Source organism: Patiria miniata, unplaced genomic scaffold (assembly GCF_015706575.1).
Source record: "Patiria miniata isolate m_02_andy unplaced genomic scaffold, ASM1570657v1 HiC_scaffold_13, whole genome shotgun sequence".
NCBI classification, from domain to species: domain Eukaryota; kingdom Metazoa; phylum Echinodermata; class Asteroidea; order Valvatida; family Asterinidae; genus Patiria; species Patiria miniata.
Window position 1 is genome coordinate 12,615,676 of NW_024037051.1, and position 16,914 is coordinate 12,632,589.

The 16,914-nt window shown below is 41.0% G+C and overlaps 1 protein-coding gene across 1 annotated transcript in view; it reads left to right on the plus strand.

The window, feature by feature from the left end:
• Positions 1–74: 74 nt before the first annotated feature.
• Positions 75–16,914, plus strand: part of LOC119721322 (homeobox protein unc-4 homolog) — a 33,258-nt gene continuing 16,418 nt past the window's right edge. Inside the window, exon 1 of the mRNA XM_038191346.1 lies at positions 75–970. Coding sequence (XP_038047274.1) covers positions 730–970 — 241 coding nt within the window. The 5' untranslated portion in view covers positions 75–729. The remainder of the gene's footprint in view (positions 971–16,914) is intronic.

A 16,914-nucleotide genomic window follows, 5' to 3' on the forward strand; every position in this document is an offset into this window, starting at 1 on the left:
CTGCGTTTATTGTTGCATGAGTACCGTGAGCCATGCGCGATGCCCCGAAGACAAGAAGACGCACGCGTGCCCGGTACGGATCAGCCCCCGAGGTCCGTCATTGGCTAAGCGTGAATTGGATGTCACTCCCCCTCGGGAACAACACCGCGGCGGCGCTGTTACAATATCACCGCTACGTTCGCTGCGCCCGCCGTGGCCGTACCGCATACCGTCTGTATAGTAACGTGCGCACGTCCATGCGCCCCGTCAAAACGTGCAACTGCACAACAAACGATGTTTTTTTGGCGTGTATTAAACTGTGTTTGGTCACCGCGCCACGTTTCAATCAGCCGGGCAATTAAACCCTTAACAAAAGCAAGCAAGGACCCACCGCAGACCAGCAAGTAGTTATGTAGCAGTGGACCTTTTTTGTCAAGGGGTTGTACTGCATATGACCAGAAGAGTGCAAGACTATATGAAAAAAATTGCCAGCAACTGCTATTAAGGTGCGATAATATTCAACGCAGTGTTAAATTGGACCTGATGCCACACTGAGCGGTGGTACTCACAAGAGCAGATATTTTGCAGCATCACTGCTGATGCCTGCAATTTTGAACCACCGAGTCTTGAGCTAAAAACTCCTAAAGTCAGAAATAAATGTGTTGCTAAAAAATTCAACTGCGAGATAAACGCGGCATCGCAGGAGTTAGAGTTCACACAGACGGGGTTATCGGAGCTGCAAGCCCCGCTATGGATTCGTCTCTCGTCGGCGGACAGTTACCGCACTCGCTGGGACCGCTCGGACTGTACGCCTTCGGCTCGCCGGGGCTGGGGTTCCCAGGCTCCCGCGCCTTCGACTTCGGCCTGCCGGTCTCGGCCGCGTCGTCCGGGGCCTTTTCGCCAGACAGTTTCTTGGGCAAGAGCGATGTGTCGTCTTGTGGGTCCAGCATGTCCAAGGCCAAAGCCAGTCCCGGTGGAGATTCGATGCTTGGTGAGTGTGCAATCTTTCCCTCCTGTTAATAATTCTATTAGTATTCTCTTACTATTTTTATATTCTTTTTAGTATCATGCTAGTATATTTCTGTATTACAATGGTCTCCTGTTAGCATTTCTGTCTTTCCATTTCACTAGGCTTAATGGAGAAAACGCATGGGTTCAATCTGAGCTGAGCGAAGCGATTCTCCTGCAAGGTGTTTATCAAAAATGATTTATAATTCATATTCCGATAGAGAACCTCGACTTCGGTGCACAAGACAGTGTGAAATCGTAGGCCTATAGGATTCACATTGTAAACCCTTCGACAAAGGATTGGGAGATTGAAGACACATTTGATATAACGACAGAAATCAACAATTTAGTATCCTTATACACATTCTTTACAACAAGTATCGATGTGTTTGTATTAGTGGAAAAGAAAATATTTGGGAATATATTTTGGGTATTTTTAGAGGTATTTTCGAGCGAACGTGTGTCAGTCACCGACTGACTAGTCCAAACTATTTCAGCTATATATAGTCACAATAGAAGGAAGCAACTCGAGCGCAGAATAGTGATAAAATACGAGAAGAATAATTTGAAAATCGAAGACGCTCTACAGTTTGATATGGCGATGTTTTTTTCGCCGTCTTACGTCTTCATTTTCTTTGCTCCATAGTCGAAATCGGTAGTAGTTATAATCTCAGGCTTCTGCCGTGATATTCGTCTGACTTTCTTTAAGATTTATCACTCGCTGATATTTAATATAGCATTTTCAATTTTTCATGACAGTGACGCTATTTTATATCGTCCAAAAGTGCTAGTGAATCTTTTTTTATAAAAACAAAAAAAAATCACCACATTGAGGGAGAGTTTCCATGACGAAATTGGAGATATTTCTCAGAGTCACAACTGTTGTCTTAAGAAATGTTGTCGTCCGCAACCATTTTTGTCCAAGGCATGATGTCATGACAGTGACTCAACCTCTTCCCAGGCACCCTAAATCCTCTTAGTCTTACAAACAAAATCGTCTTAATCCCTTCTTTAGTTGAAATGCAAGTGCAGCGTATCAGTCTAATTAGTTAATAGCGGTTAATTCGGCTGTCTTTTTTGTGTGGAGCAAACTGCACCGCCCTGTGCGACCCTTGCAAATGATTGGCGCCTCCGGGATTCTTAAAACGGAGATCAATCGTAATTGGACCGACTGCAATCTCATGATTCCTTATCTCGCAATTGTCAGGATCTTTTTCGAGATCCTCCTTGAATATAATCACAGCTTAAAACCATTACAATGCCTGGTGTAAATTGAGTGATTTCCACCGCTTTGTGACCAAAGCGACAAATCAAAAAGTCGCGATGTGAGAGAGGGGACTAATGCACGCGTGAGAGCAGTGGTAAAAAGAAAAGATGTTTTAAACGATGGTTCGTACACTGCAAAAACTGCAGTGTTAAATTTACACCATTGGTATCTATATAGGACCATCTGGTGTTAAATTTTACTGGTGTTGTCCTATATAGATACCGAATGGTGTTAAATTAACACTACAGTTTTTGCAGTGTATAGCATTAAACAAAATCACTGGCTTATTGAAAATGCCTTGACACTGCATGTGTAAATTGAGTATAATATGTATTGACATGTAGTCATTGTGTACGAGATGTCTACGTTGGCAGGTAGCGAATGGATTTTAAAATAATAACAGTCGCCTGCCGTACTGAGCATGTCCTTCATGCCTTAAAGGCATATAGGATAATTTGCTTTTCATGCATTTTGTTCGTTTCCAATAATTACACCACTCAAAATCCAAAGCAGAGTTATCCAAACCTAACCTGTTGAAGTTTCAGCTCAGTGGATATTACAAGTTTTCAAGAAAACAGTGTAAAACCATGCACAACCTTTTGATCACGAAACGCGATTTCGTCAATAGTCCTCTTGATTTCCAAAAATCAGTGAGCTGACTGATCGTTGGAAATCACCTACATTTCTTGATTTCTTGTAAATGACAGCAAGCCAGACGGAATAATTTCACGGGGTGTTTAGTACCAGTTCGATCTTTCATTCAAGCAGGCCTAAGGATTTCATTATTCGGTAGGTTACGTTTGAGATAAATGCAAATGATCCCATACACATTTAAACACATTTTTTTAGTTACCAGTGTTTTAAGTTCTCATTTGCACAATGTAACTAAGCCAGAATTGGAGGAAACGACGTAATTAACGCTCCTAATGAATTTATTGTTAAGGAAACGGTTAAACCAATACAATTATCCTTGGACTTTGCTCCCCTGAGATAGCTTGTTGTTTAAAGTGTCAACTAGGTGTTGTCTAATTAGGCGGTCATCACACGCCTCTTTGTGTCAGCTTATTTAATTTAATTGGATTTAATGCGGTCGTGCCTCTTTAATGATCGGTTCTCCTGCTGGGATTTCTCTGCATGTTGACCGTGCGATGACGAGGACTGAACATGCATGCTATATTCAGACCAAGGAGATTTGAATCGGCTACGCAACGCTAAGTCTGTGGTTCAATTATAGCTAAACCTGTGTAATGTAGGCATAATGGCATAGGTTCGACTCCCGACCCATGGGTTTCTATAATACTACTACTAATAATTTGAACAACAATACAGAAAATGTATAATGCGCCAGATCCATCGAAATGAGATGCTCAAGGCGCAGATAAACAATAACTAAGAACAACACAAAATGGATCATCAATTCATCATGGAACAATTAGATGCACACACATAGAGTACGTAAAGATGATACAACAATACAGCGTGAGGATCAAACGAAGGATTTATTAGAATGCCGCTTGACAAAAAAAACCCAGAATCACACACGCTCAATCGTCTCCAAGTGCCAGGCTTGTGTGTTTGTTGCACAGAAAGGTAGATTAGACACATGCACTTGCAAGCTGAATGGCCTGGGTTCAAATCCCCACTGAGCTGCATGTTATTTACCGATACGCGACGCAGCTGGCGTCCCGGCAAATTGGCAAGCGGTTACAGGTGATCGCTTCATGTTGATTTCAACAATTGTGGAGATAGGCCTGTGGTAACTCCAACATGAAAGAAGAAGAAACAAAAACAGTTTCGTTTCGTTTAGTCTGCGTTTCGCTCCGTAACCTTTCGTTAAAGTAATTACGTGATTATGAACATGGGGCTTCTATCACCGTTATTTTTTTCGGGGAGTTTTCGTTTCAGATCTCATTCCAAAACCGATTTGCACCAAAACTGATTTGATACCGGACCCATTTCCCCACTAGCTAACCCATCCACTGACTTCTTCTCCACGAACTGCTGTCCCAGACAGACAGCCAGAGACGAAGCTGCAAGCCAGAAGTCATATGACAGGCCCAGCTAATTGCGTCCCGTCTAGCGTTCCTCAAGATTCTTTTTAACCAAGTTCTTCCCCCCGCAAGGAAGAACTGTCCAGGCAGAGTCGACGGCAGGCGGTACAACCGATGACATCCCCGTGCGCAATACACACACACACGCTTACAGATAAACACAAAGCCCGCCATCAACCTACAAAAAAAACCCAGAGACGGTTAAAAAAAAAAGGTAGCAGAAAAAGAGAGTCAGTAAGAGAGAAAAAGGACTTGTTTCCCCGGAAATTAATAGAAAAATCTGCCCGCAGGTCTGTTAGAGAACCTCTCGCCTTCCACCGTCAAGCTCGCACTGACGAAGGCAAGGAATTGTCATATTAATTGAACCAAATCTGTTGCTTTCTGATACAATTTGTTTACTTTGGCCGCGGGGGGTGAGGGCAATTTTCCGCCGTCGACAGCCGGATAGCAATACCGCGCCAACATCGGAAAACAAGAAAAAAATCCCAGTAACGGTGAATGTCTACCAGCAACCCCCCCCCCCCCCTTCCTCCTTAAACCTGTTTTAAGATTCTCATGGACTTGTTATCACTGTCGCGTATATATGCACGGTTGTCTGAGATGCGTATACTGCTCGAAGCCTCTGTGTGTTAAGCACATCTATGAGCGAGAGTCTGGTGATCAGGGAAAGCTACAGTGTCTGTGGTTTTCTGTGGCCATATGTCGTCAGTGGGGACCAGGGCTCTGAATGAAATCCCCCTAGCGGGCAACTCTCTCTCTCACACACTCTGTCTGTCTCTCTTTCCGTCTTTCCTCTCGCTCTGATAGCTTGTATACCGAGCGGCTGCCAGACGATCTAGCTCTCCTCAGATGCATATATTCCGAGGAGATTGCGGCCTGAGTCCTCCGTTTGTGGTCGCAGGAGATAGAGAGGGGGGCCCGAGCCCCTCACCCGAGGGGACGGCCCGGGGGACACGAAGCCATTCAGAACCCCGGTGATGAAAATGCATGAGGGGGGAGAAGGTGGACAAAAAAAATGTTCCCTGTCTCCGTCACCGTGTCGAGGAAGTTGCCTCGGAATCGTCGAGTATCCAATTTAGAGCGCGAGGCAGAGGCGCTAGAAAGATGAGAGCCAGTCCGTTTGCATTCAATCATCCACTTTCAACCCCGGCAATGATTAGACGATTACTGCTCAAATTCCCAAACCAAAAAAAAAGGAACTCAGAGAGAGAGAAAAAAAAAGAATACCAAGAAAAAAAAAACCTCACATGTCAGAAGAATTATGAACAATGGAATTCAATCTGCCTTCCTCTCCTAACAAGTCGGCTTAATAATCCAAAATTGGATTTAGCGGGGAGCTTGTGTCAGGTAAATTTATCATTTAAGGCTCACTTGACGGAGATTAGGCGGGGAATATTCCGGCGGACTGTCAGCGGTTTATTACGCCGCCCCCGGGCGGGTAAACCATCCTAGGCGCGCGCCGCGCGTACATAGATACTGAACAAAGAAGTACATGTATGGCCCACGGCCATCGGGCTTTTTTTCTCTTCTTCCCCTCATTTTCCGTGTTTTTTTGCATCGGTGGTCGTTGCTCCCTTTCAACTAGGAATTGAAAGAAGGTAGTGGATTCGGTCGAATTCTCTATTTCAGTCAAATTCGCTATTCTCGTCACATCCAAAAGATGTTTTCCCCTATTTTATAATTGCTTGCATTTTTTTGTATCAAGCCTAAATTTTGCACTCTTTATGATTATGTCTATAGGGCCTACTCGTATCTGTATAGGATGTTATGGTTTTAAAAGGATGGGACTCATGGTTTTAAAAACGAATGCCTTTTGGGTAGCGCATTTCGGCCGTCATTCTGACTTGAGCTTTTTTACCACGCTTGCATAAGTCGGTTGAACAATTTCTTGACAATGATTGAAGTTTTCACTGCATTTTGTTTCATCAAGCCTGACTTTTGCACTCTTCATGATTATGTATAACTCGTAATATTTATATAGGATGTGAGAACTCATGGTTAAAAAAAAAAAAAATTCGCATTTCGATCGTCATTCTGACTTCAGATTTTCACCACGCTTGCATATTATAGGTGCTCTCGGTTAAACAATTCTTGACAACGATTGAAGTTTTCACTGGCCTGACTTGTTGGAGATTGTTTGAATTTAAAAAGACGCATAAAATGGGTAACCACTCTCAATGACAAAGTAAAGGTTGTTCTCCATTCACATTTGTTAAACTATCTAGGCCTATATAATAGTGTAAAATGTAGCCTATGTCAGTTTGCATGTTTTAATGTTTTTGTTTTTGTAACTTGCAAACTGTTTTTGTAACTTGCACGTTCGAGCATGCCCACGTAAGGTAAAACACAAGGGAAAGGAAACCATTACACATAAAATCGTATAAACAAGTTTTAATTGATAATATCTGACGATTTTAAGATCCACATTTTGTTCTAAAATTTCATGGGACGTAATGTATTCTAATCTTGAAACCCAAATCTACAGCATTACATTTCTTACCACCGCGTCCCTTTAAGGTGCCATATCGCACTGCGACCCGGCTAGCAAAAATATTACTTGTATCAATAAAAACCCGTGTCCACATAGAAAAAAAAATGCCTAATTCCGCGTTTAAGGTTTCTCATGTAACCTCATACCCTGGGATCAGTGCCGTCGAGCGCGTCTACTCGCCCGCACGGCTCGCCCCGGCTTAGCCGCTAAATCTCCCCGCGTCACCCTTACGTGACATGCAAGCCAAAAGCCCCTTCCGTCCCTTCCACCTTGATATTGAAATGCACCTAAAATGCGTCTTACAGTCAACAAAGTACATATTTCTGTACTCCAGGAAGCATGCTTTAGGGCCTTTTTCAACTTTCACTTTTTGTTAGTTTTGTTTTAAAGATTGCTGAGCCTCATGTTTTACTGTCAGTGGCGATAATCTTTGACCTAATTGTATTACTGGATTCTGATTACTCCCACGTTCCCATATTAATTTATCCCATCACTATCGGCCTCTGGGGCTGTACTTTTCCTCAAGTACGATTTAAGTTGTAAAATTACAGAGGCTTTTTTTCCGCTCGAAGAAGATAATTTAACTAGTCTGAAGCAGTAGATTTACTGATATATAATACTGATAAATTGCATTAAGGGAAACACATTTGAAATTAGGTTGTATGCCTCATGTTTCATAGGCCTGCCATAGCTTATCTTGCATGTTCGCCTAAATTCTAAGGATTCAAAAATGCAAAAAGAGAGCAGCGTCTATAACTTGCTAAAAAAATTTTGTCTCATCTGTGTTTTCCTGAGTAGCAAGTCCAGGACGTCTGTCGAACTCAATTAAGCATTCATTAAATATGCATCAAATTACAATTTCAGATAATCTTGAAACAAAGTACCATTTTCATAATGTATCTCTTTCGATTGACTTTTTTTTTAAACTACCGATGAGGCACTTAAATGGCTTTTTTTTGTTTCACAGACATTTGTCATATAGGCGTGGACGCCAAAATGGCATTGGAATGAATAAATGATTCCACCTCAGATGAGTTGAAATATTAAATTAGTTCAATTATTGTCGAGTAATTGCGCCCTTGGTCGGTTCACGGTCGGCCCATAAAGTGCAGTTGTACCGACAGGTTCTCCGTCTTTGTCTAACCCGCGACCTTGTTGATTCTATACCAAAAGTTGCCGAGCCCAGCGGTCTGCAAGATGTCCTCACAATTCCTGAGGAAAAAAAGACATTCGTCGATGTGTTCTGCTCGCCCTAACAACTGTATAGTTTCATGATGCTGACCAATACCCTTTGTGTCTTTCTTGCATGTAACTGCGGCGTTTGGGCTGTGACACTTGCGTTTTTTTCCTGATTCTTTGCACCTATAGTCAGCCCCACTGTGTGGTGTATGTCATTTTTCATTTGGACTTACATAACGAAAGCGCCGATGCATCGAGAATGCCACAAGTTTTAGTGACGATGCAGCAAAACCGATGCAGACTTCACTGAAGCTGGCGAAATAGCTGGCTTATACCTCTGCGGTTAAAAAGAGAATAATGTAATTTTTGATATAACGGTAGGGGCACATAACTCAGTTATTTCTGATAATGGCTGTAATCGGGTCGACTTTAGAAGGGGAAAAAATCGGCTCAAACTGAAACCGGAAAAGTGAGATGCTTTTATTTCAGTAGCCATCAAAATGACATACTACAAGGTATAAATATTCACGAATTCATTTTACAATTTTGTTTTTCAAAACTTCTATATTACAGTGTCAAAAATGATATGATTCAAGCGTAGCAAGATAGCGAAAGTAAGCATTGGTTAAAACACTAACACTGTAATCGTCTGGGGAAAAAAACTCAAGAGTAACCAAATGAAGTCTGTATAGCAATTGAAAATACCTTAGCTAGAAGTAACTATAGTCAAAACTATACAAACCATTTGAAATACCTCTGCTTACAGGAAGATGGAGGTAATTCTATACTATGCATGATAGTGACCAAGTCAAGTCTGCAAACCATACTTCAGCTAGTTGACTAATAACCAAGTATAATCTGCCGCCCAGTAGCCAAAAGTTACTAAAGTCAAAGCTATAAACCATATAGGAAATACCTCAGTATAATAATAACAAAGCCAAGTCTTATCTAGTCATAACCAAGTCAAGTCTGCAAACCATACTTACCTTTAGTAATAACCAAGTCAACTCTGCAAACCATACTCATCTAGTAATAGCCAAGTCAAGTCTGCAGACCACTGGATAAACAAATATTAGCATAGTCAAGCCTTAAACCCTTGGCAATAGTAACGAATTAAAGCTAGCAGATCATTCAAAATACTTCAACCATTAGCAACCAAGTCAAGTCTGCAGATCATTGACAACACAATTAGGTTTGCATAGCTTAGTCAAGGTTCACCTCATTAAATGTATCGTATTCCCACACAAGGTGATTAGACAGAAGTTCCCGCACACTTTACTCTTTTTTTTTTCATAAAAAATTTAACGACCATAGAGGGACTCTTTCAAAAAGAAAGAAAGATACGTGCTCTTCTGAAATATACAGCAGCAATTAGAGGATCTCTGGGGCCAAAGTAGACATAGATAGAGTGCACCTAGTTTTTTAATCACTTACGCTAGTGTCATAATGCAGGCATTTAATGTACCTCTGCATAATTAATTCCAAATGGGGCAAATTGTTTTGCCCGCTAGCCAAGGAGGCCTGAGGCACTTACAGCACCGCGGCAGTGTCACGGCCTCGTGCATAATTCATGAGGAGGCGATTAATTATGCAAGGATGCGCGGGGATAATAACGAAATTAGCCGTGCAATGAAAAGCGAGGCTTGTGAATAATTCAGCGACATCGTTATAGCCCCCTGCCTCGTAATGAATACAGTGCGCGCCAGGTTCCAAACATAACAAAATTAAGTATGAAGTTGCCGCAGCGATAGCTTTTAAGTTACACAACAATTTATAGCTTTAAAGTTATCTTTAAAGTCTTTAAAGATTAAACTTAACATGAATTATTTGAGATTTCAAATTTTCTTGTCATGTCATGTATATCAAAATAAAACACTATGGTACCGGTCTTAAGATCCAACAAGTGTGAAAATCACATTATAATTTTTTTTAAATACAAATTACCGCTAGACTTCATTTCGTACGATCGGTTCACCAGTGGTTGTCGCATTTTGACATTTCTGGCTTTTTAGAACCGAAAATTCCGGTCCAGTGAAAGATGCATCGCGTGTGTTTGTTTAAAGGGAACGTAACCGATCCCACTTACAACTCCGCCCGTTATGGTCTCCGCCGAAATGGCAAGTGGATTCATTGTGAGGTCTCATTAACGGTGCTTTGCGAAAAATACGACTTTTTGGTCATTCAGATCTGTGGCGCCAAATAACTGCGTTGATATTGTACTGAAGTTAAGTGTGGGCAGTGAATGTGCACCTATATTGTGCTGAGATACTTTCTTCTCCATCAAAATGAAACCGAAATCTGTACTCTTTGATTATGTTTTATAGTCTCCATCGTTGAGTTTAATCACATGTGATGTAGCTTGTCTGTGTTGTAGGCTATACTAAATGGCGTTTTATAGTGGATTTTAGATGTATTTTCTTGTACAATTTATAAATGCAAAACAGTTTGTGATTTGTAGTTGTGGTTCTCTCCCAAACTGTATGTTCTTCAAGCGTCCATCTCCGACCACCATACATACTTTTGATGTCGCGTCTTCATTTCTTCAAATCATGCTCAGGGAGGGAGACAAAATAATTGATTACTACATTGTTTACTAGGCACAGAGGAGACAAAGGTAGTTAGGAGGAGGCAACCTTCGCGGGGACTAGATTGTCATTGTTGTCAGACGACACAGATAAACACAGGCACTGCTTTTGTCTTGTTTATTTTTTGTTTCTTCTTCTTTTTTCTGCCTTCGTGCGAGCTTCATTACCGAAACACGAGACTAGCTTGTAAGGGGAATAATGGAGGACATCGCGCACGCTTGATTGTCTAGATGGATGACCCTAATCAGTGTGGCCACAAAAAAAGCAACAAGGCGTGACCGTTGTCCAAATGATTCCCCGTCCTACACGGCACATTAAGTACAATTAATGGCCCATTCCTCCCTTCCTCCACCCCGCGCACTCGCGTGTATACCAATTCTCACGCCCCTTTGCCAGCTGCCCTGGTCGTACGCCTCTCCACCACGCGCTTACCGAACCCCCCTTCCAAAAGAAAAAGTGTCAAAAATAATTACCCGCCTAAAAACAAGTAAAAGCTTTGGACATGGCCAGCTACGCGTATACGCGCGCGTCGACCTTGACTGCAGAGCGATGTGATTGGTGGACGCGCAGGCAGGCGGTGGTAGCAATTAACGCCACTGATTAATAGTAAATCATCTCCATTGTGCTGGGCTTTGTGCTCCAAGTTTCGCTCCGTTGGGTTTTTCAGATTCGAAGGGCGGAACTTTTTTCTGTTTTTTTTTTTAAACAAAATAAACGAGGGACATGGGGCGTATTGGCAACTGTTTCCGCGCAGGAACCTATCGTCTTTGTGTATAACTGATTTATTTTTTTGTCGTTGGTATTGTTTTGAGTGCAGGTTTCATGCAAAAATCATTGCAGGCAAAGACCTTTGTTGTTTACAACACGAAACGTTCTTCGATTTTTATCCAGCCATCTTTTGAATTTCTTTGCCCAAAAATGAATGAACAAGAATAACCAAGCGAATCCAAGTTGAAAATTACCTTTGCCGCCCGTTTTGCTCGTGTAAACGCATACAATCGAACTGTAGAAGCATCACGACTGCAGTACGTGTCATTGCCTTGTGACACGTGTTAAAGTCAGGGAGCTAGACTGCACCGCGGTATCGTTTCGAATCATACTTCAATTTCTCTACTTTATGAATCTTTAATCGTCGCTTGATTATTAACAAGGCTTAAGTATTAATGAGGTACTGATGACAAGCAAAGGCCACTATCATAGACACTGAACCGCATCAGCCAAGTAACAGTAATATAAGTCTTGTTTGCGGTCTTTTTCTTGTCGTGTGTTGTTGGCATCGTCAACTGAGGTAATTTTAAGTCAATATTCAGTCCTTTTTAATTAAGAAAATGAGAAAACAAACTGAATTTAATTGAGAATTCGAGCACAAGGGTATCAATATACTAATTCGTGAAACAAAACGTTCAGATGAATGAATACTATTAATTACTGATAAAATAATATAGTAATAAAATTTCTGTCCCCCAAAAAAGAAAAACGTTTTGCAATAGTCAACACTGTGAAATAACATTCCACAACAGTATCATAATATCTCTTTGAAAGCACAAACAGTGTCTGACTCTCTTCTACTTTTCTTTCAAGTTCATAGTGTGTAGATACATTTCAGTTTGTCGTCTGTCTTCTGTTTTAACGGAGCATGTTAATGCCAAAATTATGCAAATGAGATGCGCGGACAAGTTTTGGCCCCGACCCCGGCACACTTTCACATCTTTCACCCTTCAAAAGAGTAAATGGACCGAGAAGGTTTCCCGTGAGCTGATGACGATAAACCCCGGTAGTCCCTCGACATGATGTCTGCCCAGGAAAACTTAAAGGTTCAGACCCGCCATATGGCCATACAAAAATGAAATCATCACGATGGGTGATACATGGTTTCTTTTCGGATACTTTTTAATCAATAATTTAAATTAATGGCTATATTTGTGGTTGGGGTTGGAGATGACTGTTTTTAGCGGAATTTAAATAGAATGATTTAAATAGGCATGATTACCAACGATTCAGTCGTGAATATAAAACCATCACCTAGGCCTGTATACGGTTTTTGTTTCGGATACTTTTTAAATAATAAAATCTGGTTTCTGTTTCGGATACTTTTTATATCATAAAATCTGCTATATCAGTACCTATTCGTGTTCGGCGAAATTACCACCGTAGGCTTGGAAAAGTAAGGTAGCATTTAAGTGACTGACAAGAATACAAGTTTGCATAAGCTTTCGTAGTTACAACTTCATCAGATGCCACGAAAACATAATGATCCAGAAATGATTTTGGCTATGAATGAGAAAAAGTCCCGTCCGCACGTAGGCCTATTCTGCTTCTTGTTCGCTGTATAAATCAGAGTTTGCAAAAAAAAGCTGTGCCTATGTTTTCTGTGTCCAGCGGAATTTCCATTGAATGCTATTTTAGTTAAATCAGCCGCTGTGAGTTACACAACCAGTTGTGTTAGTGCGCGGAGCACTTCTGCTATTTTCCTGCCGTTTCAACTTTGACACTGCGTGTGACCACTACATCAGAGTCTTCGATTTTCCTTCTCAAAAAAATGGCTCAACTAGGACGGGGTTGTTATTGTAAAATAATGGAAAGGGGAAAACATAGCTTTAAGTATTCTATATATAAGCTTTCGAGTCAAAACTAGATCTGTCAGTAAAGGCATGCAGATCACATCTGTCAATAAATCAGGTTGATGAACATTTCCGACCTTGCGCTTGGAAGACCATTGAAACTGTAAATGTAAGACGGAAATACCTGATGGACTTGGAGACATCGCATGTCGTGGAGGCTGGAGCTTGTGTGAATCTCATGACTCAGTTCAGCTGCAACCAGTAATGGACACAGTGAAACCCGACGTTTCGAGGCAGTGTGCCAGAATCGTCTCCATAAGAAAGTCAGTTGTGGCACAGTGGTACTTTCCCAAGGCCCTTTCGCACTAACCAAAACCTTCTTGTTGGACCCGTGGCCAGCACGGAGATTTCGAGAACACCTTTCACACCAGCAAGAATCCAACACGGTTCCTACACGGGTACGGCACTCTATACCCTGGGTAAATTCCAACCCTGGTCGTGTTGATTGAGAGGCATTACACGGGTAAGAAAATCCAAAATCTTCGGCCGACCCGGGTACAACCCGGTTAGGTGTGAACATACTCCGGTATGCCTTACCTATCTGTGTTCGATTGGAACCGGTTGTGCTATGGTAGACCCGTGTTGATTTCAACACGGGTAGATGAGACGAGAGTGTGAAAAGGCCCAATGCCTCCAAACTGTGCCAACCGGGTTCGAGCCCGACCCAGGCCTACACAATTATGTAGGTGTTTTTACCCCAGAATATCATCTCAGTGTTTTCACCACAACTCCATATAAGATATGTTAATCGTCTTCTCCCGCTACATATAAAGACCATGTTACGATTTGTTTACAAAATTGGGCTTCTGTGGTCACGTGATGCCAATTTTCAGCAAATTGTTCTCCTCTGCACTGCATGTATATCTCTTCAAATGTGAGGCAAAATAACATGCAGAGGATGAGCCACTGTTAGGGTTGCCTGTTGGTTGCTCTTCGGTATGACGTCAGAGGTATTCTTACGAAACAGGCTTATGAGCTACAATAAGTGTTCACATTTCAGGAGCCTTAGGTGACTTTTATAGTAGAGCTCAGCACTGTGGAGAAAAAAAAATGACAGGCAGAATTTCTGGCGACAACTTTAAGAAATCGTGATCGAACTGCATCTTTAATCTGAACTTTGCTAAAGGTCCCGGTTCTTGCGGGTGGTCTGCGCCAGTCATTGATGCATCGGCAGTCCCACTGACACATTCGATATTGTCCGCCGCGATTCACACATAGGTTACGGTTGAGGGAGGCAAACAGAGGGAACCATATCAATACAAGGTGGCAAATATAATCAGAGAGTCGCCTGCTTTACGAGCTCAGTGCAAATTGATTATGAATAATAGTTTCTCATTATAGAGTTCCTGAAATCGGGAAGTCTGTTTGTTTTCTAATTGGAATGCAAGATTAATTCGTAATCTGATCCGTCTGCGATAGCTCTTCTAAAACGATTTTGAAAAAAAAAATGAAATGGTATAATCACACTATTGAACATTTTAATTTGTTTTTGGAGGATCCAAGGGGTGCCGTTAAGACATGTTTGGACTTGTTTTTCATTTCATTTCATTTTGGACGGTGTTTTTGTGATTTCTTGAGCCAGGCGATGAGGCGTTTTAATTAAACCCTGCTGGAGCCAAATTAAATTGACATTAGCTTTATGAAATGTTCTGGTTAGTTTATTTATAGGTCCTATGGGGATACAAAGTCAAGAATCGAGACTATTAATAATCCTGGTTTTTTTTGAGAAGGTTTATTTGCCACTTTTTAGATCTTGTCTGAAACAGCTTGTGATTCTTGCCCGTGTAGACATTTTGATTAGTGTATAGAACTTAAGCCGCTTTGATTGAACTCATGTAATTTTCATACCGAGCGGTGCTAATTTCCGGCGCAAGATGTCCTGTTATTTCACAGCGCAAATTATACCCCAAAAATGTCGTCAGTATATTTTGTTGGTCTTGCGACATACTGTCGAGGTTGTGCAGGTTGGTTGTGTAATGTACACCACCTACATGATGTCGTAAAAGGAATACGGGATCATTTGCTTTTCATGCATTTTGTTCGTTTCCAAAAACAACATCAAACGAAATCCAGAGATGAGTGTTCAAATCCTGTAACCTGTTGACGTTTCAGCTCAGTGGATATTACACTTTTCAGGGAAACATTGCAAAACCATGCACAACCTTATTGATCACGAAACACGATACGATTTCGTCTGTAGAACTCTTTATATCAAAAAAAAAAATCAGTCAATAATTGACAGATCGTTGGAAATCACCTACATTTCTTGATTTCTTCTTAATGACAGCAAGCCAGACGGAATCATTTCACCGGGTGTTTTGAAAGTACAAGTACGATTTTTAAAGGGAATATACAACATTTGCTTTTGCTGCAATTTTCAGAAATAAATGGATTCGGAGAATTAGTGTGCTTTAGAAAATATTGTTAAACTAGCTTGTTTCACGTTTTAGGTTCGGAGATGCTGGAAAATCTAAGAAAACCAACCATGTTCTTGTAGTCCTTTTTTTTTACTTTACTTAAGATGAGACGTTGTAATTTATAGACTTGGGGAATTATAAGGTAAGAGAGTCAGTCTAGCAGGCTTGTACCCCTACACAGATGTGTCATCAATTGCAAAGAAAATGCGGAATGACTAAATATGAACAATTCGGAGCAGTTTTTGAAAAAAGCCAGTTTTCTCCAACGATGGTCGGCCGACCAGCGTTGGAAAACTACAAGTTTTCTTAAAAGTGTTAGTACACCAGGAACTACGATTTTACAGGATGATTTAGACTGTCATTCCCGAACAATCCAGCAAGGCATTTCGTTATAATTTGATCATTTCGTTTTTTGATGTTTGCAAATGTTGTATCTTCCCTTTAATCCAAGTAAGCTTTTTGACAATATTTCAGTAGGTTACTTTGGTATAAATGCAAATGATCGTATATGCCTTTAAGCATGATTTTGGACCGACCTTGCAGCCGATCGTGCGTTGCGGATGTAGTATCTTGGCAGCCATCGACCCGCCTTATATTATTTATTCCCCTGCAGCTCCGCTGCAGGAAATGCGAACTAATTCAATCAGAAGTAGCCTTAATGTTCCCCCACTTAGAAGTCAATTTGCCTCTCTACCTGAATCAATGGGGATAATGCCTTGCAGGTAGTTTATTGATACAGTGTACCTACATCGCCCAAGTTAATTAATCAATTATAGTGTCAGGGTTGTTCTAATAATAGGCTATCTATATCAAGGCATGGCTATCTGTTGCTTCAAGTTAATTTAAAAGGCTGAGGGAACACAATAAAACAAGTTGAAAGCGCTGTAATTTGATGCATGATGATATAGCTACATACTTGACAATATTTCAGGTGCACTGCAAAATAAAATATCTAATGAAACAAAGATTTACGCGTAGGGTTAATTTAAAACTGCAGATTTTGCAATGTTGAATTAATCTGAATATTGTTTCCAAAGAAATTTAATACTGAGATAAAACATGAATGCTTGTTTTACCCTTATAGGTATATTATTTATTATAATTAGCCTTCTTAATCGGATTTAGATTGTTATTTTGGCTGCGATTCCCGAGCTACTTGGCAGCATCACATGCCTGTAGCCCAGAAAAATACCACATACATTTTTGGTAAAGTACATAGACCTACCAAGAGCCAAACCTGTTCGGTGTGGTCTATCTGCTGCGTGTTGACCTCGGATCGTATTTGCAGATTACCCGAAATACTATAGTTGTACATT